Source organism: Alexandromys fortis, unplaced genomic scaffold, assembly GCF_014885135.2.
Source record: "Alexandromys fortis isolate MF-2015 unplaced genomic scaffold, M_Fortis_MF-2015_v1.1 scaffold_75, whole genome shotgun sequence".
Taxonomy (NCBI): domain Eukaryota; kingdom Metazoa; phylum Chordata; class Mammalia; order Rodentia; family Cricetidae; genus Alexandromys; species Alexandromys fortis.
In genome coordinates this window covers 3,491,842-3,513,639 of record NW_026067956.1, presented here as the reverse complement: position 1 = coordinate 3,513,639, position 21,798 = coordinate 3,491,842, and the positions used below count along the sequence as shown (strand labels likewise).

The 21,798-nt window shown below is 45.7% G+C and overlaps 1 protein-coding gene across 2 annotated transcripts in view; it reads left to right on the top strand.

Moving 5' to 3' along the window:
- Positions 1-21,583, top strand: part of Wdfy2 (WD repeat and FYVE domain containing 2) — a 125,731-nt gene extending 104,148 nt beyond the window's left edge. For both annotated transcript variants that reach the window (XM_050152181.1, XM_050152182.1), the window contains exons 7-12: positions 6,754-6,880; positions 9,735-9,840; positions 12,631-12,732; positions 13,857-13,987; positions 15,792-15,900; positions 16,982-21,583. In XM_050152181.1, the coding sequence (XP_050008138.1) occupies positions 6,754-6,880; positions 9,735-9,840; positions 12,631-12,732; positions 13,857-13,987; positions 15,792-15,900; positions 16,982-17,011 (605 nt within the window). In that variant the 3' untranslated portion in view covers positions 17,012-21,583. The remainder of the gene's footprint in view (positions 1-6,753; positions 6,881-9,734; positions 9,841-12,630; positions 12,733-13,856; positions 13,988-15,791; positions 15,901-16,981) is intronic.
- Positions 21,584-21,798: the final 215 nt, after the last annotated feature.

Genomic DNA, 21,798 nt, shown 5'->3' with positions numbered 1-21,798 from the left:
CCGCATGGGCAACGAGGGCTGGGACTGAAACAGCTGCCTCCTGGATCCAGCCAGTTATGCCGGTTCCTGCTGGACCAGTGGCAGCTGTGGCAGAGACAGAATAGGAGCATAGGAGCGAGAAAAGGAGCAAGGAGCATTTGCAGGTGTGGGGAGGGAGTGGGAGGGGGAGATTGCCCAGCGAAAGGAAAAGCAGATGGGCATGAGATGCTGGCAGGACAGAGTTTAGCATGGCTGGATAGAAACCTTTCCATCTGCCTGTTTGCTGATAGAAATTAGAAAGCTCCCACTTTAGGTTGTTATTTAAGGGGTACATAGGTCATTTGTTACTGCAAAGGTGTTCCTGCCCTCTGCGTTGTTGACTGCTATGACTGTCTTGTGTTTTCCGCAGGCCTGCTGCAATATAAACGGTCACTTAGGTGTCGGGTCTTCATCTTTCTCATAGTTTAAAGCATTCTCTCATTTTTATCATGAAGTACCTCTGAGGCAGATGGCATGGCTCAGGAAGGTTGCTAGCTCACATGAGGTGATGGAGATGCTTTAACTTCTGGCAGAGAGGAGCTGCAACAGTTGGCAGCAGCACAGCTTGCTCAGCTACATTGGAGGCACAGTTCTCAGTATTCTATGTAGGAGGCCTCGTCTATGCCTTGTAGTTCCAAGTTCTAGAAAGGGGTTTTTATGAAGAACCAAACAAAGACCAAAGCCAGATCCATTAGAGAAGGGAGGTGTCTCATCAACTGAGACCTGACCCACACATAGATCTTCAGTGTTTGTGAATGGAGCCATTATGATTCTCCTCATCATTTTCTTTTCTTTCTTGGGGGGCCGTGGCCATTGGTCTGATAGTTCTCATTCTTGGGGAGCCATGGCCATTGGTCTGATTGTTCTCATTCTTGGGGATTCATGGCCATTGGTCTCACTGTTCTCTATCATTGGGAGCCATGGCCATTCACCCCATCACTGTCTCTTACATTGTAGAGAGTCATACAGAGATGTGGAGTAGGGATGGAACCATCCCAACAACTGCAGTTTCCAATCAGTGAAGATTTAGGAAACTAATTTTGTGTTCTTTGCTCCCTCTGCTGGTTTTCTTTTATAAGCTCTAAATTGAGCTGAGCAAATCAGGGAAACTATTTTGACCACTGTAAGTTAATAGCATCAGTAATATCTTCTTTATTTTTATGATTTTTGTTTTGAATGGTAAGATCTTGCTGTGTAACTCAAGCTGGTCTCAAACTCCTCCTGCTTCAACCTCCCAAGTCTGCCTCAACCTTACTTGAATTACTAGAGTGAGCCACCATGCCCAGCCCAAGAACTGTTTTAATTAACATAAACATGAAAAATAATAAGGTTTGAATAGAACCTGCCAAAGCCTTCTGATTCACAAGCAATTAAACACAGCCTTATTTACTGTTTAGGAGAACCAAAAGAAATATTGTGGCTATTTCAAAAGCAGCTGAGAAAACCAGGAAAGTCCTGTGCAGATAGGCATCTTCAAATGGTCACAATGAGAATTTTAACTTTTGTTAAATGGATACTTGCACCTAGATCTTTCTCTGAGGTCTCACTTAGTGTAGAGACTGCACTGAGTTGATCAGCATTGACTTGTTCTCTGTGTGGATGGTGTCAGTGTATGTGTGTGTGGAGGGTCAGTAAAGCAAATGTAACCCTTACCTCCACTCACCTGCAGTCTGGCTTGCAAACACAGCAGATCAATAATTGCAGATAATTAATCAAGACGTTGTGTGGGCAGAAGTGCTGTGGAGCTGCAGTGCCTCCTGTGGGAGATGGCTCAGCAGCTGAGAACACTGGCTGCTCTCTCAGGGAACCAGGTTCAATTCCCAGCACCCATTTGGCAGCTCGCAGCCATCTGTAACTTCACTTGCAGGGGATCCAGTGCCCTCTTCTGGCCTTTGCAGGCACCAGGCATGCACATGGTGTATATGCAGACAAACACCCACACACGTAGAATGAATCAATAAGTTATGCAGGAGAAATAGAGAGCAGGGAGAGCTTACAGGGGGAGCTCACAAATCCTCACCACTCCATCCTAGAGCAAAAGGTAGTGACTACAGTGGTCTGAGCACTGGCTCAGGCCCTCTGCTAGCCAATTATTAGCCTGCCTAACTTACTGTTGAGGGTGTGATGCCAGACTCTGAGCAATTACTTGTCACACTTTGGCAAAGGCAGACCCAGCAGTTTCTGTCTCTTGAGTTCACTTTTGCAAGGCTTTTGTACATGCCTCAAAAAATTAATCATTTAAAAAAAAATAGTTCATAAGCATTTTGGTAGTAGGTATTAAATTTCTAAAAACATTTAGACTCTGACCCAGTTCCACATTTGACACTCTTGTTTATGTAACAATAAAAAATATGGAGCAAACGGATGGAGTTACACAGCTACCTAGGAGGCTAAGACAGGGGACTCACCTAGCCAGAGTTAGAGGCCAGTACGAACAGCCAAGTTCTTGCTGTTTAAAAAACAATAGTAAAGGAGATGGCTCAGTGGTTAAGAGCATTGCCTGCTCTTCCAAAGGTCCTGAGTTCAATTCCCAGCAACCACATGGTGGCTCACAACCATCTGTAAAGAGGTCTGGTGCCCTCTTCTGGCTGCAAACATGCACACAGACAGAATATTGTATACATAATAAATAAATAAATAAATAGATAGATAGATAGATAGATAGATAAATATTTAAAAAAAAACAATAGTAAAGAGAGGCCAGAGAGATGTCTACACAGCAGTTAGGAGCGCGTGCTGCTCTTGTAGAGGACTGGAGTTGGTTCCCAGCACCTCTGTTAGGAGGCCCACAACCACATGTAACTCCCCCTTGGGGCCTTCACAGGCACCCACATGAAAATTCACAAAAATTCTCAAACACATAAATTTTAGAAGTTGAAAAATAGTCAAAGAATTGTGAATAGTTTTTATTGAAATGCTTATATCTGTAAATTTATAATATTCAGTTAAGAGTTGAGGAAAATCCAGTAAGTAAAAATAACCCAGTATGTATATATGTTCTAGGATTTTATGCCACCAGTAACAATTACATTCATAAAGTATCTGTAACACAGATTTTACCATTTCAACTCTTCTGGTAGCTTTTTGTTTTGCATGCTAGACTGCTCTTTCACTGATGGTATCCCTGGGCGTTTTGTCCATTTTTAAGTATACAATAGTTCAGGGAAGTATTTCTGTAGCGACCTAATTTGATAACAGAGTCCATCATCCATCGAGTCTCTGAGTTGGTGGATCTTTTCCTACCATTCTTTCTCACAGTGCCCACAGTTGTTGAAATCTGATGTGGTGCTTTAAAAAGCCAAGCTACCCGTTGTACAGTTTATAGGAGAAGTCACATCTGTCACCTTGCTTTATCTGTGTCCCTGAGTGGGTAGCAAATGGCTTCACTCGTGAAGCAGGCCACTTCCCATTTCCAAGCATCTCATCGGCTACACTGCTTACCCAGGAAAGAGGTGTTTCGGCCCTGCTTCATCTGCCAGGGAGAAGGCTGAGAGCATTCATTCCTATTCCTCATCCCTCAGCGCTAGCTCATCTGCCTGTGCAGACAGAATGTCTGCTGCAAACCCGGCAGAGACACCAGTAAACAAGCCATAGCTCTAGCCTCCCAGGGCCTCTTGTCTGTGTAGTGATAGCCACTCTGGGGGAAGACATCTGTGAGTAATGAGGGCAGCAGGGTCGCCTCTAAGGACATGGGGTTTAGGTAAGGCTTAGCACGCACTGGAGGAAAAAAGGTTTCAAATTTTCATTCATCCGCCCCACATTCTGCCCTGGCGCTGTGCTTGGCTGCTGTTGGGGGAAAGTGGAGTGGGTGAGGGTGAGGGTCTGGTTAACCACATGTTGCTAGGGGAAGTGAGGCTCATTGTGAAGAGAAGTGTATGCAAGCAGAATGCAGAGCAGGGAGAGGAAGAGGCTGACTAAATCCATAGCAGTGGGAGCAATGGGCCCATGTGTTCCGAAAGGACTCTGCTGGGACAGTTAGGAGAGAAACTTCCCTAAAAGCCTCCAAATCACTTTTAAAATGTCAGGATCCAATAAATATAGGCTACTTAATATTCTTAGAATATTTTTCAATAATATTTAAAAAAATGAGCATCTTTGAGATTCCTTGGTATTTGTTGGCTATGTTTTCATTTTATATAGAAAATTTGTTTCTATTCTCAGTATTCAAAGAATTTGAGGGGATTGTTGGAGAAGAAACTCTGTCGTTATATTGTGTACCATACACTACAGCACCTGCCTAAGGCCCATGGCTCTCAACCTTCCTAATGCTGCGACCCTTTAATACAGTTCCTCATCTTGTGGTGACTCTAACCATAAAATTGTTTTGTTGCTATTTCATACTGTAATTTTGTTACTGTTATGACTACTGTTATGAAAGGTAAATATCTGTTTTCTGGTGGTCTTTGGCAATCCCTGTGAAAAGATTGTTGATCTACAGATTGAGAACCACTGTCTTGGTCCATGTAATTGATCCAGTCTGTTCTCATCCAGGAGGTACTGAGCAGTTGTAGGAGGTACTCACCTTCCTCATGTCACAGTGAGTGTTGGTCTGCTTCCCTTTTTGTTGCTGAGATACAGCATCCTGACTTCAGAGAGGAAAGTGTTGGACTTAGGCTTCCAGACCACTGTCCATCACTGGGGGAAGTCAGAGCAGGAACCCAAGCACGAATCTAAAGCCAAAACTGAAGTAATGCTGCTTGCTGGCTTGCCCACAGCTGTTGTGTACTTCTCAGAACCACCTGCCTAGAGATGTTGTCCCCCACCATGGGCTGGGTACCCTGCATAAACAAGCAAGAGACTCCTCCACAGGCATGCCCACAGGCCAGTTCAATCTAGACAGTCTTCAGTTGAGGCATCTCCTCTCAGGTGACTCTAGACTGTCAAGTTGACAATTAAAGCTAAGTAGGACAAGGATACTAACACTTAAGGTATAATTGGTTTATAAAGGAATTGTAAACTCAAGTTCCCAAAGAAACAATTTCTACCTCTAATATTGTCCTTAATTATACCTAATACCCAAATATAAAAGCACATCACAGCATTCTCAAATAAACACATGCAAATAGGCAGCAGTTATAAGGGAAATGCTCAGTATCACTCATCGTCAGAGAAATCAAGCCTCTCTCGGCAGGTACAGTGACGGCTGCCTAGTTTCTTGTCAGCCTCACAAAAGCCTGAGTCATTCTGAAAGAGAAGCTGAGCAAATGCCCACACCAGACTGGCCTGTGGGCAAGCCAGTGGTGCCTTTTCTTGACTGATGATTAATGTGGGAGGTCCCAGCTCACTGTGGGCAATGCTGCCCTGAGCTGGCAGCCTTGTATGCTCCAAGCAGCACTTCTCCAAGGTCTCCACTTTAGGGTCTGCTTCCAGGTCCCTGCTCTGCTTGAGTTCCTGTCCTGACTTCCCTCAGGGACGGACTGAGGACAGAGTGGAAGATGATAGAATCGCTCCCTTCCCACGTTGCTGCAGGTCATGGTCCTGATGTTGTATCGCAGCAGCAGAAGCCCTAGCTAGGACAAACGGTATTGATACACGGTAGCACGTGGAGCAAAGCTGTGGGACACGGTACTGCACACTGGTGGGAGAACTGTGAATTATTTCAGCCTTTATAGAAAGTGTGATGGAGGGTCTTCAGACAATTAAAAACTAAACTTACATCCAGGCATGGTGATACATGCCTATAATCCTAGAACTCAGGAGACAACACCAGAGGGATCATCAAAAGATTGAGGCCAGGCTAGGCTATGCAGTAACACCCTGTCTCAAAACAAATGAACAAAAAATAAAATCCCACATGATCCAGGTACTAAGGTCATATTCAAAGAAAATGGAGTCGGTGTACCAGATATAGCTGCTCCCATTATTGTAGAATTCTTCACGTAACTGAGGAATGGGAACAGACAGCTTAATGCATTATGAATGGAATTACAAAGGAAATGTTATATGTCTACACATGTGACGGAATACTGTCATGCCATAAAAATAGATATAATTTGTCAACCATGTTGGATGGACTAGAGGACATTATGTTAAATGAAGTAAGCTAGACACAGAAATAAGTACCCATGGGATTTTAGGGAGTTGGCCTCATAGAAGTAGTGGCTAGGTCGGTGGTCCCCAGTTGGTCAGTGTGTACCAGATTGCAGTTAGAAAGAGTAAACTCTGATGCACAGCAGGTAGCTGTTACTAGGAGAATGGTATTGTATCTCTCAGAATAACTGGGAAGGATTTTGAATATCCACTTAGGAATGTTTGGTGAGTTGAATATGCTAATTACTCCTTTGGTTTGCTTGTTAGTTGATGTAGAACTAAATTAAAACGTCACATTGAACCCCACAAGCATGTACAGTTGTTATGTGTCAAGAAAGGAAGAGATCTAATTTAGCATTTTAATTCTCATTTTCTTCTCATTTATTATTGTCAGGGTGAGGAGCGGGTAATAGCTAAGAAACAGTTAATACTTCCAAATAATGTGATATTTCCCTTAGAATTACACCAGTGGATTGCCTTCTGTGTTTATAGTAGTTGATTTTATGATATATTACAATGGATGTGGCTGCTTAAAGACTGAGTTTTTTTATTTTGGGAGCAGTTTTTCTTTTCTGGGGCTTACGTACCCACTCATTTAACAAATACTTGAGTCAGAGACTGTGTGGGTCCTGATCCCTTCAAGATCCCATTTTGTGGCAAGGATATTGTTCTGCGACTAACCCCTGGCTGTGTCTGTTCTCTCAGGAGGGGTGACAGCGCTCTGCTGGGACCCGGTCCAGCGTGTGCTGTTCTCAGGCAGTTCCGATCACTCCGTCATCATGTGGGACATCGGCGGGAGAAAAGGGACGGCCATCGAGCTCCAGGGACACAAGTAAGGCTGTGGGCTGCTGCTCCCATGGAGTCTTTCACAGCAGGCTCCTGACGAGGCCCTGCAAAGGCACCACCCCGGCCCAACTTTAGCTTACTTTCTTAAGACAAGGTCTCTCACTTGTGAACCTAGAACTCAGCTAGGCTGACTGGCCAGAGTCCTGGGGATCCTCCTGTCTCTGCTTCCACAGCACTAGGAAGCATACTTAGCTTTTTATGTGGGTGCTGGGACCTGAACTCAGGTCCTCATGTTTGTGTGGTAAGTACTTTCTGGATTGATCCAACTCCCCATTCCCTGTGGATTGATTGTTGTAGAACCCATTGAATAGCTGTATGATCCTTAAATTAAGGGAAGTCTTAACAGCTTTGATAACAGTTGTGGATGGTGTAAGTTTGACTGGTTTTAAATGTTTTGTTTTAGATTATAAAAGTAGAATTTACTAGATTGTAAGTTAGACATGGCTTAACAGAAGAGGAAAGACATCATTATATATCCAGAAAATAGAACATTAAAACATCAATGGGATTCTAGACAACACATCCCCAATTTGTGGTCATTTTGTTCTGAGTGAGCTGTAATTCTTGTTCTGCTGGATCCTGGTTTGGTGGTGCCTGTTCATGATGCCATCTGTCCCCAGAACAAAGTGAGTTTCCATAATCTAAGGGAATCCCGATTAGTCCACTGCACAGTTTAAACACTGTCAAATCAGTGTGATGACACTCAGCGGTTTGTGACAAGGGAGCTGCTGTTCTTCACAATGTCAGTGTTTTCAAACTGAAGCCATCCTGTTTGGAAGTCTGACTTGACCTTCAGACAAACAACAGAGTAATACAAAGAGTATCTGTAGCCTGTAAAGAGTTACAGAATTCACAGGGCCTCACAAGATGGCCTAGATTGCCTTGGAACTTGGTGTAGCCCATCCCAGCCACAAATTCATGGCAGTTCTCCTGCCTCAACCTCTCAGTGCTATTACCAGTATGAGGCACTATGTCCGGATCTATTTTGTTTTGCCTTTTGTGATGCTAGATTTTAACGTAGAGCCTCGCCCATACCAGTAGCATTCTGCTACTCGTCTCAGCCCAGATCTTGGTTCTATAAATAGTAGTAACACATGCAGTGCAGTTGTGTGTAGTAAAATGTAATGCAGTTGTACATAGCATCGCATTTTAAGGTGAAGGACCAGATCATTATGGTTTTCCAGGACTGTTGTGTGATATTTTGATCGCATTCTGACAATAATGTTTGCTTTGAATCCGAGGGCAGAGCTAGCCACTAGCTGACCAAAATTAACCATAGAGGTTTTGGAGGAGTGAGGACAGATAGAGAGACAGGAAGTAGTAAGACAGGGCTTAGAGAAGATCTCAGGATTTTGGAGGGAGGAGCAGAAGAGATAAGATGTCACAGCTGGCTTCTCAGCCACTTCTGTGATCATTCAGGTTCTTATTCCGATATTTGACTCTCAATTTTTTAGTGATAAAGAATACAGTTAGGTAAACACATCACAGGACCTCTCTGGGAAATCTCTTGAGAGAGTTTGACATAAATCATCTAGAAGATTGTATTTTTTTCTGAGTAGTGATTTAGTGTGGAAAGTCACAATCAACCGTGCTGCTGAGTCTGGGCCTTGCTGAGATAGGAACACTGGCTATCTAAGCAAGGCAGTAATAAATACCTTAACATAGATACTGAAAGGCACACCATTTTAGGGAATGGAGCCTTTTTCACAAGCAAGTGCCTTTTATGCCCCTCCCTTCGAAAGGAAGGAAGGAAGGAAATCAAGGACATTAGTCAAATTAATAAAAAGAAACATAGTTCTGAAGACAGTCAACTTGGCAGTTCCACTGACTTGGAGGATCCTCTCACACTTGAGTCAAAGGCCGTAATCAGCACCTCAAAGAAGCATTTGCAGCTGAGAACATGGCCAACCCTGTAATGGACTTCCTGCAGAGACCATAAAACAGAGCTCACCACCTCCTTCCCAGTCCAGACCTTCCAAGGTTCCGCACCTGGGACCTTTGGACATTCTTCTCTCCAAAGTGTATAGTAGGGTTTTCTCGAGCTAGATGCTGAGTGGCGTTAATGGAGTAGGACACTGAGAATACCTGTATTTGACCAAGTCTCTCAGTAGGAACAATGTTAAGAACATCAAACATTGACTTTTTCTCATCACATTTTTTTCTGTTTTGAAAAATTATTTTTCCACTTAATATGCATAAATGTCCAAGTGGAATGGATTCCTCGTTGCAAATGTCAAATGAATCTGTTTTATTATTCTCATCTTAATCTAAAAATACAAAAAATACTTTATCAGTGCTTTAAACTAAGATTCTCTGGCTTCCTCAAGTAAGTTTTAAAAGTAAAGGGACAATGGACTTGGCTGGGCCTAGCTCCTCTCCCTCCCACGTGCTGAAGTTACAAGTCTGCATTGCCACAACTGACACGCGCCAACAGTCTTAACCACGCCCTTTAATTGTAATAATTACCAAAGTAGCTAGCTGAGACAACTGAGAACTGCCTTGTACAAGCATTTCAGAGACGAGCCAGCAAATGCACTGGTTTTCACCGTGACACATAAATTCCCTCAAGGGAGAACCAGCAAGATGTTATAGTCAGTTCAGTAATCATCTATTATTTGAGTGTGGGTAACTGACCCCAAGTACTTTCTCGTGGGCCTGAGAAGGCTAAGGCAACATTTAAACTCACTTTAGGTCTGGCCATTGCATGTTGAAGAGTCTGCAGAGATGCCTGGCTCCTCGGAGCTCAGTGTCGAATCTGAGTTGTCTGACTCTGATGGCCTTTCTGCTTGGAACCTCTCATTTGCTCCCGAACTGGCTCCAACCCTTGGTTTCTTCCACAGTGACAAAGTCCGAGCCCTCTCCTATGCACAGCACACAAGGCAGCTCATCTCGTGTGGCGGTGACGGTGGCATTGTCGTCTGGAACATGGATGTGGAAAGGCAGGAGGTAAGTGAGTGGCACCACACTCGGGGGAGGCCTGCAGCTGTCTCTGCTGCCCTCCTGCTTGCTTCTGTAGTGATAAAGGCAGAATAAGACACATGATGTCTTAAGTCAGGGAATGCTGAGGAGTCAGAGCCCTTAGTTTAATAGTCCCCAAACATGATGCCTTGTCCTCTTCGGCACAGATTTAAATTTTACCATGATACTTTTAACATTAACTTTGCTTTTTAATCTATAAGCATTTTAACAATTTATATGTTTACTGACTATTCCCTTGACAAGCATTTTGAAGTTAACCATTTCCTGCTGACCTAGAATTTTTCCGGGTAAACTTTCCCTTTGACAACCAGCAATCTTGTCATTTATTTCTTACAGGGTGTGAGAATTAAATTTAAAAAGCACGCTTTATAAAGACAAAATCTCCTCAGTTTTTTCCTATCCCCTCACCCCAGTCTCATCCCAAGGGAGTCACTGGTGTAACCCATAATGTAATGCCTTCAGATGCCAGTAATTAAATGCTAAGGAAGATTGCAGCTTTGCTTGTGGAATCATAAATCCACAGGAGTTCTATTAGTAACTCATTAAAATGATCCTTAGTGGTAGGAGGCCGGGAAATGTAGAACATTGCTTTTGGAAAGTACATTTGGCCCCATCCGTGTACTGGCAGGGGATCCTTAAGGCTGGTGCTGGTCATGGGAAGCAGGTTCCCCTAGGGCTGGGGATTGTGTTCTGCCTTGCCATGGGTTAGGGACAATCAGGCCTGACACAGGCCTGGCTTTTGTAGCCTTTCCTCTTAGTGGAAGGACAGCCCAAAGGAACATAACAGTGTTGTTTCCAAAGATGAAAGTCGGCGTTTGGGAGCCAGCTTTGAGCCATTTTGACATGCATATATATGAACATTCAGCTCTTGCAAATGGGTTTAAGATCTTGTTAATTAGAAGCTCTGATGAGCAGTGAGAATGATTCCATCCATCTTTTACAAATGCCATACTTCATACACGTCTGGGAATTGCTTCTGAGTTGTGGCAGGGGCTGCGGGCTGCTAACAATAGTGAAGTTTGTTCTAACCTGGAGAGCTGACAGACTTAGAAAGTCCAGAGTACTAGTAAATGGTACACGTAATGAAATTACAGTCAGCATTGGGAAGACAGAATGTCAGTGCTGGGTACGGAAGGGACGTTAGGACTGGCTCAGTGGGCCTGCACGGACTATTACTAGGAGAGTCATGGGCTTTACAGGCTAAGAAACACCAGGAGTAAGAGTGGGCTGGGTGTGAGAGACGGCTGTGTGTGTCAGTGCTGATGGGAAGTTAGCAGCAGCCAGACATCAGAGACGGGAGACAGTGTGGGGCAGGCGAGGGGAACCTGCTTGTCTGGATGCAGGCCAGCACGGCATCTCAGATGCTAAAATGTGTTTGTCTATACACCTGATGGGCTCAGTTGCTTACGTATTATTAGATATAGTACATACTCTTTTAGAAAAAGTAGAAAATACTCATTAACAGCTAGAAAACAGATCTGTTAATCATGATACCTTAATCAAGAAATACCATATTTACAAAATCTGTGACTTAACGAAGACTCCGTGTTGGCAAACCCCCATCCTTCTGTTTTTCTCCACATATACAGAAACTCTTTTGACAAAAATGGAATCCTATTAAATGTATTGATTTCTTCTCTGAATGCCCTCATCATAGGCACCCTCTGTGGCGCATTTTACACCCATATGTGTGTGAGTGTATGTGTGAAGGTGTGTGTGGAATGTGTGGTGAGAGTGTGGAGATGTTTGTTGTAAGTGTGTATGTGTGTGTGTGTAATGTATGTGATGTATATGTGTGAGTGTGGGGATGGAGGGAGGGTGTATATATGTATGTGCAAGTGAGTGTGTATTTGTGAGATGTGTGTGTGTATTGGAGCGAATTGTGTCTGTGTGAAATGTATGGGTGTGTGTATCAAAATATGTGGTGTTTGCACAAACAGTGCTGTACTGCAAGTCTAGTTCTGTCTCCACCTTCTGTCCCAGAACCATTTTGAGCTCTTCCCAACCTGCTGTAGCTCAGTGATAGAGTTCTTACTTAACATACAATCCCCAATATGACACCCACACTTACACATGTTCTCAGCATGTATGCACATGTACACGTATAAGATGTAGACAGCACACAGATGCAAGATCTGCTAAAGAATGCCTTCAAGCAGAACATACTTTTAAAATCTATCTGACAATTTATTAGACTAATTACGGTGCGGTGACATATGTGTAATTAGACGTCATAGTGTGTCATTAGAGAACAGGACTTACGTTCTCAGCGTGGTGGCCAGGAGCCTGCAGAGTGTGGCCCCGCCACTCCCCCAGCTCCACCTCCCCTCTGGTCGGCCTCTGCCTCTTCTTCTCCCTTCCTGCTTCAGGTCTCAGCTCATGCGCCTTCTACAAAGACCCCCAGCCTGTGTCAGAGCCTGTGGTCTACCTCACCAACCCCTAGCCTGCCAGAGCTGCTGTTACCCTTCCACAACACTGCTTCCCCTAGGCTTTCAAACCCTCAGACATCTTGATTGCTAATAATATTTCCTGACATCTTTCCTACTGAATGACAGTCTCTATGATTTTAGGTTCTTTTTATCCACCGCTGTATCCCATCCTCAGGGCCTGGCAATTAGCAAACCTTCTGTAACTACTTTTGACTGAGGAATCAGCTGTTTCTGATAAAAATGCTGTGATTCTGGAAATCTAACCAGTGCCCATGGTTCCTTTGTTAAACTGTCTCTCACTGTGGCTGCTCTTGTTTTATTTGGCAAGACCCCTGAGTGGTTGGACAGTGATTCCTGCCAGAAGTGTGACCAGCCTTTCTTCTGGAACTTCAAGCAAATGTGGGACAGTAAGAAAATTGGCCTAAGACAGGTGGGTGATGTGTGCTCTGCTAGAGTGTAACTATCTGGGAGGGACTGTGCCGTACGGTCATAGAGTAGTAGCCCCCCCTCTCCCCCCCCCCCGGGTAGGAGTTGTAGCTGACTAAGTGATTTTATACCTGTGACACCTAAGTGTCTGTGGCAGCCCCGCCCTCCTAGATTGGGTTTCCTAGTGGCTTGTTCTAAATGCCTGAGGTACAGTTTGAAAACTCTGGGGGCATCTCTTGAGGCATCCTTAATATTAGAGGTGTCCATTAGCTCGTGTTGGCTCCAAACCATGAAATTACATGAGGATGTTTGCTTCTTAATTATTCATGTTCCCTCCTCCTGACTTGGTTTAGTTGTCTTGATCTGTTTATAACACAGCATTTTCAAATTCTTCTTCTATGGTTTGGTCTTCCCCTGATGAAGTCAAATGTTAGGTTCCCTGGGTTGGGCACTGCTGGAGTCTAAGACACTGGGCTGGATCAGAAGTCATCAGATTTGTAATCTCTCAAGGCAGCTCTTCCTCAGTTCAGTCAGCTTTAAGATCTGGCCGCTGGGTGCTCACAGCAGTGGTAGGCGAAGTGTGTGGAGAACAGGGAACAGAAGAGGGGAGGCACGCTGCCCACAATCCTCACTCTGAACCGAGACCAAAATTAAAAGGTGTAGAAACCCGGGGTGCCCTTGGTGGGTTTCAGGACACTGTTGTGTTGTGGTATGCTGTGTGGTGTGTGTGTGTGTGTGTGTGTGTGTACTTATGTGTGCAGTATGTAGTGTAGTATGGTGTGGTAGCATATATATTGTGTATTTAGTAAGTTACTGAGGGATAACTGGTCTTTTAATCCTTTTAGCACTTTATAGTACAGTCAAATCATGTTAAGTATTCTTCTGGTTTACCTTCGTCAGCCATAAATTAAGCCGTTCTACCTAAGACACAAATAAGTCCCAGTCTGACTTTAAATACTCAGTTACTTGGCATCAGCCTCTCCCTGGTGCTGGGATTGTAAGACTGTGCTACCATGGACAGCTCTGGGACACTAGCCTGGTGTCCGCCCCCCCCCCCCCGCCCCCCAGAGCAGTGGGTGTGTGAGTGTTCCAGGCCAGACCATGGCAGCCTGTTTCCCTTTCCCCCAGCACCACTGCCGGAAATGCGGGAAGGCTGTGTGCGGCAAGTGCAGCTCCAAGCGCTCTTCCATCCCACTCATGGGCTTTGAGTTTGAAGTCCGGGTCTGCGACAGCTGCCATGAAGCCATCACAGACGAAGAGTAAGTCTACGCCCTGCCCCTTCCTGGTTATGGGCAAAGCCCAGCCTGAGAGTCCCACTCCAGAGCTAGTCCACTGCCTCACGCGCTGGGGGGTAGTCCAGACCAAAACATACAGCAAAGGCCCTGTGTGACCAAGAGGTTTCTGTGACCATGAGAGAGACAGGTGAAGGGGGACAAGCTCAAAGAACTCCCCACTGGGCTCTCAGAAATCTCGGGGCATGTGTCTGTAGCAGATGCTCTCGAGTAAAGCTGCCTGCTTGCCCACCAAGACTCTCCCAGGGGAGCTAAGACCAGGGCTTGCATAGGTACCCAGGCAGGCGTCTTCGCAGATGCTGGATCAGTCAAAGGCTCCAGCAGTTGTTGGGTTCTGGGAAGAGCTAAGCCTATTTTTCCAGGATGGAACTAGTTCCAGGTGCCTACTACTCATCTGGTGCATTCTGCCTGGTACCCTGAGATCTTAGCTGATCTGGAAGGAGCACCTCTGAGAATTCAAAACTACCCTAGACACTAAGAGAATGCACAAAACCAAGTTTGCCCCAAGTGAGTACAGGATGACCAGCCCCCAGCCTCCAGCCTCCCAGCCTTTGTGGTACAACCAGATCACGTCACCCTATCAAATACACATGGAGACGTCCTTGCCGAAGTGGTTGTTCGTGTGCGCTGATTATCCGCCCACTCAGGCACATGATGAGATTTACGAGAGCTCTAGTTAGTGAAGAAGACTGCAGGACGCCGTAGAGATGGTCAAGTTCCATTCTATCAAGACAGATCTGAGTCTAAGGAATTTTAAGTTAAGCAGAACTCATTTACAGTGATGATTTTACTACTGAAAGTCTTTCCAGTAGATTCAGCCATAGCCAAGAGACAGTCATCTTCTGGGCACTCACAGCAGTGTAGAGACCCTGAACCACGATGAGGGGGTCTGCGTGGCCTGCCCAGCTCCACCTCTGACTCTTTTGCCTTGTCTCTGGCAAGCACTCTAGACCTGCCTGTAGAGTGCCGAGGCAGCCAATGGCCTTCTCATTAAAATCGGCAGCAAAACCATAGGGCCAGGAACACAGAGCAAGCAATGATGTGTGTATGTTAAAATATGGTGCTTGGTCATGTACACACACACACACAAACACACACATTCATACATAGGTTTCACTTAGTGAAGCTTTAGAATTCCATTTTTAAAACTTTTATTTGCTTTGACAGCGGTGGGGAAAGGAAGAAAATATAGATGGTCTTCAGTTAGACAGTGGTGTCTTGGGCATATTAACAATAAATAAAAATACTTTAAAATAAGTAGGCCAAGCTAGAGCATATCCCTTCCTCCTAAGCACAGGCTTGCCAGAGGCACTGTGGTCTTTGAAAGACTTCTCCAAAGCACAAGTAGAGATTTTCCTGGATTCTATCACAGCAGAACGCTTTCCCGAAGGACTTTGGGGGCTTTCATCTTTTCTCTTCTGGAGACCAGAAGAATCATTTACTTCGCTATCCTTGTAAAGTCATGTAACAGGGCCAGTGAGACGGTTCGGTGAACAGCGGTGGTAAACAGAGCCGCTCATGCCTAGGCCTGACCACCTGAGCTCAGTCTCTGGATCCTGACAGGAGAGAACGACTCCAGAGAGCTGTCCTCTGAGCTCCACTGTGCGCTTCCACACACACACTAAATGAATAATAAAATCGAGTAGCAGATCACCAAGGAGAGAAAAGGAGCGTTTCTAGCAGTGAAGCAGTGTTAGCGTTAGACTACGTCATCCCAGATCCCTGTCGTCAGTCATGTGTCTACCTTTTACTCTGGTCTTGCCCCTTCCAGACGCGCACCCACAGCCACCTTCCATGACAGCAAGCACAACATTGTGCATGTGCATTTTGACGCCACCAGGGGATGGCTGCTGACTGCTGGGACTGACAAAGTGATTAAGGTAAGGTGCCATCTTGTTAAGCTTCCTGTTGTGGGCTCTGTATACAGACTGGAGGATCTGCGGGACTGCCCGAGAGGTTGCCCATGAGTGTTGTCGAGGACACACTGCTCTCATCGCTCTGGTTTGCGGGGGTAATCTGTTTAGAATATGGTCTTTAAAAACCAGTAATACTAGGAACCTATGGAGATGTTCCGTTGTTAAGTGCCTGCCAGGACCTGAGCATTGAAATGTGGGCATGACGACAAATGCTTTTAGTCATAGAGCTGGGGAGGTGGGGTTAGGTGTACCCCAGAGGATAGCAAGCAGCGTAGCTTAGGCAACGAGCCATGGGTCTCAGTGCGCAAGGCTGTCTCAGAAGACAAGGTGGATGGCTCCTGAGGAGCGGTGATGGAGGCTGTCCTGTGACTTTCACACACATAAGCACACACCAGACAGGAAGTCGCATATGAGAAGTCACAGGAGTAACATGAACGACAGTACCTAGGATCCACACAGGGAGGGGCTGCTGGAGAAGCTCTCTGAAGCAGGTGGCTTGAACTGAGTGGGGCTTGGAAGGCAGGCCTGAATCAGTCACCAAGTCACACAGGAGCTTTTCCTGCTGAGATGAATACTCCAGGCGTGTTTATCCAAGCCTCTGAAGCCACGTGGGTTCACGGCTACAGCAGAGGCCCCGGACAGAGGGGCCGACTCTGGCATCCTGTCCTGTTTTGGGGGCAGGAACAGGACAAAGTTGTTAGAAATGACATCAAGAAAGGTTCAGCCAAACCCTGAGGCCTGGACCCTTCCTTTTTGATGTCTTAGAGAATTGTTTGGAAGGTTATCTGGGGGATCTGTGGAAAAGCATGTCCAGGGTATGTTGGCCCCTCTCCCCTTTGGTGGATCTCGTCTGCCTTTCTGCTCCTTAGCTGGAACAACATGTAGCTGCCCTTATGTAGAAGTCAGGCTAGCGTTAAATATGTTGGCTTGATAGCTGGGAAAGAAAGCAAAGCCCCACTTTGAACTGAGGCCAGTCTAAGTATTGCTCATGCTCAGTACAGTTTCAGCTTAACTCATCCTTGGCATTTTATTTGCTTTTTTGCAGTTGTGGGATATGACCCCAGTAGTGTCATGATATCTCGCCCAGGGACTAGAAGATGGTTCTCACTAAAGAAACACTTGTTTGAGCCTGAAATCATCACGGGAGAAGCACAGAATGCATACGAGCAGAAAGAGAGACCGAAGGCTCCGAGTGGATCTGTGTTCTCCCTGGACTGTGGGGTGAACTAGTGGAAGAGTGCTCTCGGGACTCTTCCGCTGTCCTTACCTATAAAAGAAGATATTTTTTTATCAAATGGTTTATTCAGCCTGGCTGTGCTGCGTTGTGTTGAGTACATTGGAAAATCTGTGTGGGGTGTTAAAGCTTCCGTGTTCTAGCCTTCCATTAAACTCATTGCTTTCTGTGTCGGGGGGGCGGGGGGAGAAGAGAGAGAGAGAAATATCTGTGGAAGGTGTTATGTTGTATAAAACAGTGTCCACATTTTCTTCACCTCGGCATGTACCAGACGGAGCCTTTCTCTTCCCTTGAGTCTTCCTCTGGCCATACTCGCCATTACAGTTTGTTCCGGTGTACCCGTGCTTGTTCACAGCTGGCCTCTTGAGTCACCTGTGGGGAGCAATTGTGCTGTCGGCAGTGCCTGTGACTCCTGCTTCCTCCGTCTCTTTCGTCCACACTAGGAAATGCTTTCAGAAATTGCTGTCCCCACCATCAGCCCGGACAGCGGTCATGTGACTCAGCCTCACCCAGCAGTGCCTGTGTCTTTCCGAATTCAGTGAGGGCTGCTTGAGCCTTTTGCATTTTGGACTTTGGGAATTTTGGTGTTTTGATTTTGTTTTTATAGCTTTCCTTTACTCATAATATGAAAGACAAGCAAAAACGTCCAAGCTCCAGAAGTGTCTTGAAGGTGCGTCTTTCTACGTGGTATTGTCTCTAAATGTGAACATTTATAGCTTACAGATTAGCACCCTGATCTCTTCAGCTGTTCATATTTAGCCCCCTTTTTAAAACCAGGTACTTAAGCATCTTTATGGGAATGTACACTCTTCTGTGAAGCCAGCTGTGATCTAAACAGAGGCACAGAGAAACGAGCAGGGTTCTCCTAGGGAAATCAGTCCAGCTTGATAAGGTGCAGTCCAAAGGACTCACTTTGGAATATCAAGGTACAGTAAAAGTAGTAGCAAGCCCGTGCCTGGAAAAAGGCCTGTCAAGTCACCTCACACATGCTCCCCCATCAGGAATATCAGTGGGGCTTCCAGGTCAGAGTCTCGTGGGTAAACAGGCTGATTGCTTGCCCCGCCTTTCCATGTCACAACTCCGCTGTGTCTTCTTCACTTCTGACTTGACAGGTATTTCCTGGCAGGAAGTACGGAAATGAAATTACAGCCATCCCCTTTTATTTTGGTTCCATTCCTAGAAAAGCCATGTCCCCCCCCCCCCCCCCCCGTCATCATTGCTTCTCTTTCTGGAGGAAGCTGCAGTAGCCATACTCTAACAGCCCGAGTGCTTCCTAGGACACAGCGTCCTGGAGTCCCTTCTGCTGCCTGGCACTGGGAAGCAGGGCTAGTGTACTCCTCCCACAGCCACGCCCCTGGCAGCTGGGATGTGAGAGCAGGACTCTGCACACACTCCAGGAAGTCGTCACCACTGTGCTTTAACAGCCCTTTCCATGAAATGCCACCTAGGTGTGTTCCCTGTGTGACCGCTCCATCACAGAGCCTTGAAGAGGGACTCAGAGCTAAGATACTCAAATATCGATGATATGCTTGATGCTAGAATCTCCGGCCTCTCCGCAAGTTGTAGAGAACTGTCTGTTGGAAATCAGTCATGGAAGTCTCTGAACGGAAGCCTGACTGCACGTGGGGAAGGAAATACAGTATTAGGAAAGCGGAAGCTCGGGCACCCAGCAAGCCTGTGTGAATTTCCACTCATGTATGGATGAATTCAGACTCCTGGGAAACGAATTACCTTCATTAGAACCCTTTGCACTCTTGGATGGCCCTACATAGCTCTCTAGTCACCTCCCAGCTACAGCGCATCCTGAAGAGTCCCCAGAGGTTGAAGCTTCACAGTGATGAAAATCATGGTTGTCACCACAGATATCCAGGGTCTCCACGGCTCTGCCCTTTCCTGTTACCCATGTGACTACCGAATCCATTGAAAGGAGTGCATCAGAACAGCTACATATGCACAGAGCAATGCAGTGTGGGATGCTTGTGTCTGCCTGGTGTTCTTGACGCACAGAGAAGTGTGTGCTGGCTCTGATAGGTTTCCAAGCATTCTCTGAAAAAGAAGACTTTGTCTATCAGACATGAACACTGGCACGGTGCTTGGCTTGTGTCTCCTCTGAGCAAAAGAATCACAAGTCTGTCTCTCCCTTAGCAAAAAATGATTTTAGAAATAAGTACTTGGAATTTTGTGTCCTTTTATAAAAGGTCAGTCAACATAATGTGTTTCTCATTTAATTGTTTGAATTATTCATGGAATTTCAACATTGGAAGGGAATCTTAAGATCTTGAATGTCCTAGGTTAGGCACACCAGGCTGTTAGATAGAGCCACGGTAAAACGAAGAGAATCTCAAAGAACACTCAAGAAACTGGCATTTGCTATTACCAATGGCAGCCCGAGTAGACAGAAGTAACCCCTTGCGTGGGGCAGGAAGTCTCTGGAATCAGGTTGGGTACTGTTTTGAGAAAATTTGACGTAACTATGGGTGTCTGCCTGTGGTTCCAAGTGGAGCCTGTTTACCCAAAGGCAGGTAGTCCTGCTTACCCCTGTATGTCATACCCCACCAACCACCCTGGGGACAAAGTTGAATCTCACAGTCAGGGCTCTGGAGTTCCCACCGCCCTGCTGTCTAAGGGCTACTCCACCGAGTCTGGGCTTCCGACGTCCGTCCTTGGGAGACACCACCTCAGCATCTCAGAATCATGTTTCCAAAGTGTACTGTGGTTTTGTTTAATATCAATCCTTAGAAAGCTTGAATTTCAACTTCAAAGCAAAAAAAAAAAATAGCTTGGAACTATTTGTCACAGTTGGTTCACAGAAATATTCATTAATGGGGCCTTTGGTTTCATTTTTTCCTAATATTTAAATATATATATATGTATATATGTGAGTTTATTCACTAAGATTTATATTTTAAAGTAAAAGAAAAACATTTTTCCAAAGTGCTCTTATTTTTCTTTCCTTTAAAATAACATTAGGGCTCATTTTTGCTGGTGTAGAGGTAGACAGATACTCAGCACCTCCCTGAAGTGACACTTAATGGTTTGTCACCTTTTCAAGCTGTCAGCCCTACCAGGGAATGTCTGTGTGTTCTGTAAACTGTAGCTCAGCTCGACAGCCAAGAACCACCCACCAATCTTCAGGGGATTGGGTCTGCATTTTCACGTTGGATTCCCACCAAGAAGCCTCAGGGCTACCACGGGCAGCAGTGTGTGTTGTTGGCATGAGGTCCTCCCTTGGACTTCCCACGCCAGAGCCTGTTATCAAAAGGCGTTGAAAAGGAGATCAGATCTCTGAGTGAGGCATGATTTCCACCGGAGTGCTTCTAGACTTGTGACTCTGACTCTATGAATGTTGCTTATTCCGAGACCAACCTAGTTGTCAACAGCCGCAGAGCCCACCTCACTCAGGCATCTGAAAACTTTGTGGTCTGTTCCACCTAGGATCTAGTAGGTGTGGTTTTAGATAAAGACGGTAAACATATTTGTTAGTACTATCTCGTTTAAGATACCTAAAGTGTTTACCTTTAGGGGCTGAGGGACTCTGACTGAGGAGACAAAGTGTTTAGGAAATTCAGATTGGTTCAAAAGGTAGGTTTCAGTTCTGATTTAAATATTTATATTTTCTCTTGGTTCTTTGAGGTGTATGAGAGGGTGATTTTTATTCTGAAAGGGAAAGCAGCTTGAGTGTGTACATCTCATTGTTTCCATGGATATGGAGCCTTTCATTCATAGCATATGCCAGTGTGAAGTCTGGACCAAACACTCACGTCACCGTTGCCCTTGTTCTGTGTGCGCTTGCGATTCATGCCATTTGCCTTGCATTGTAAGTGGCTCTTTCAAGGTATTGTCGTTCTGGGGAGGGAAACAGTCTTACATGGCAAGCCTAAAAACTGTTAGTACCCGGACAGCAGGGAAGCTACTAACCTCCCCCACCGTCATGCCTGCCCGTGCTGTATCTTAACCAGGGACTTGGGCTCTTCCCTTTGCACAGCTGCCACCTGGGGCCCACATCTAAGTTTGTTACTTTATGGCTATCTTTTCCCAGAGAACTTGGGAACTAGGAGATTAGGCAAGGACTCAGCTAAGCATGCTGTAAAGCCTAGAAGCTGGAACAGGCATCTCCATGGTGGCTCTAGCCAAACCCCTCTGGCTCTGTGCTCTGTGCCACGGGATCCCACCAGCCAGACCCTCCGCTCTTGAGCCTGACCTCCTGATGTGATGAGGTGGTACCGAGTGAGGATACTCTGTGGCATTAAGATGACTGTACCCATGCAAATGTTGCTCGACACTGTGAATGTTTCTCTCTCCTTGTTTTCCCCTGTACTGTCCTCCAGCCTCTCATGTATGTGTAGCCTCTGCCAGTGTACGGCTCTCAGAGCAGTAGCCTCTGTGGCTCAGAATAAATGTCCAAACATCTGACTTCTGCCTTGGTCCCATCATTGTCAAATGTAGCTGCATAAACCCAACAACTCTTATTGTTTCCACCCTGGTGGGTTCTGACCCGTCAAGGCGTGGTGGGAAGTTTTCAGTTCACTCTCCACCTGGCTGTGTAGACTTCAGGAAGAGTTGCCATCGTAGGTAAGCCCTTGTTGGCCACCTGAGCTCAGCACATGGGTACATTTTCTGTGCACAGG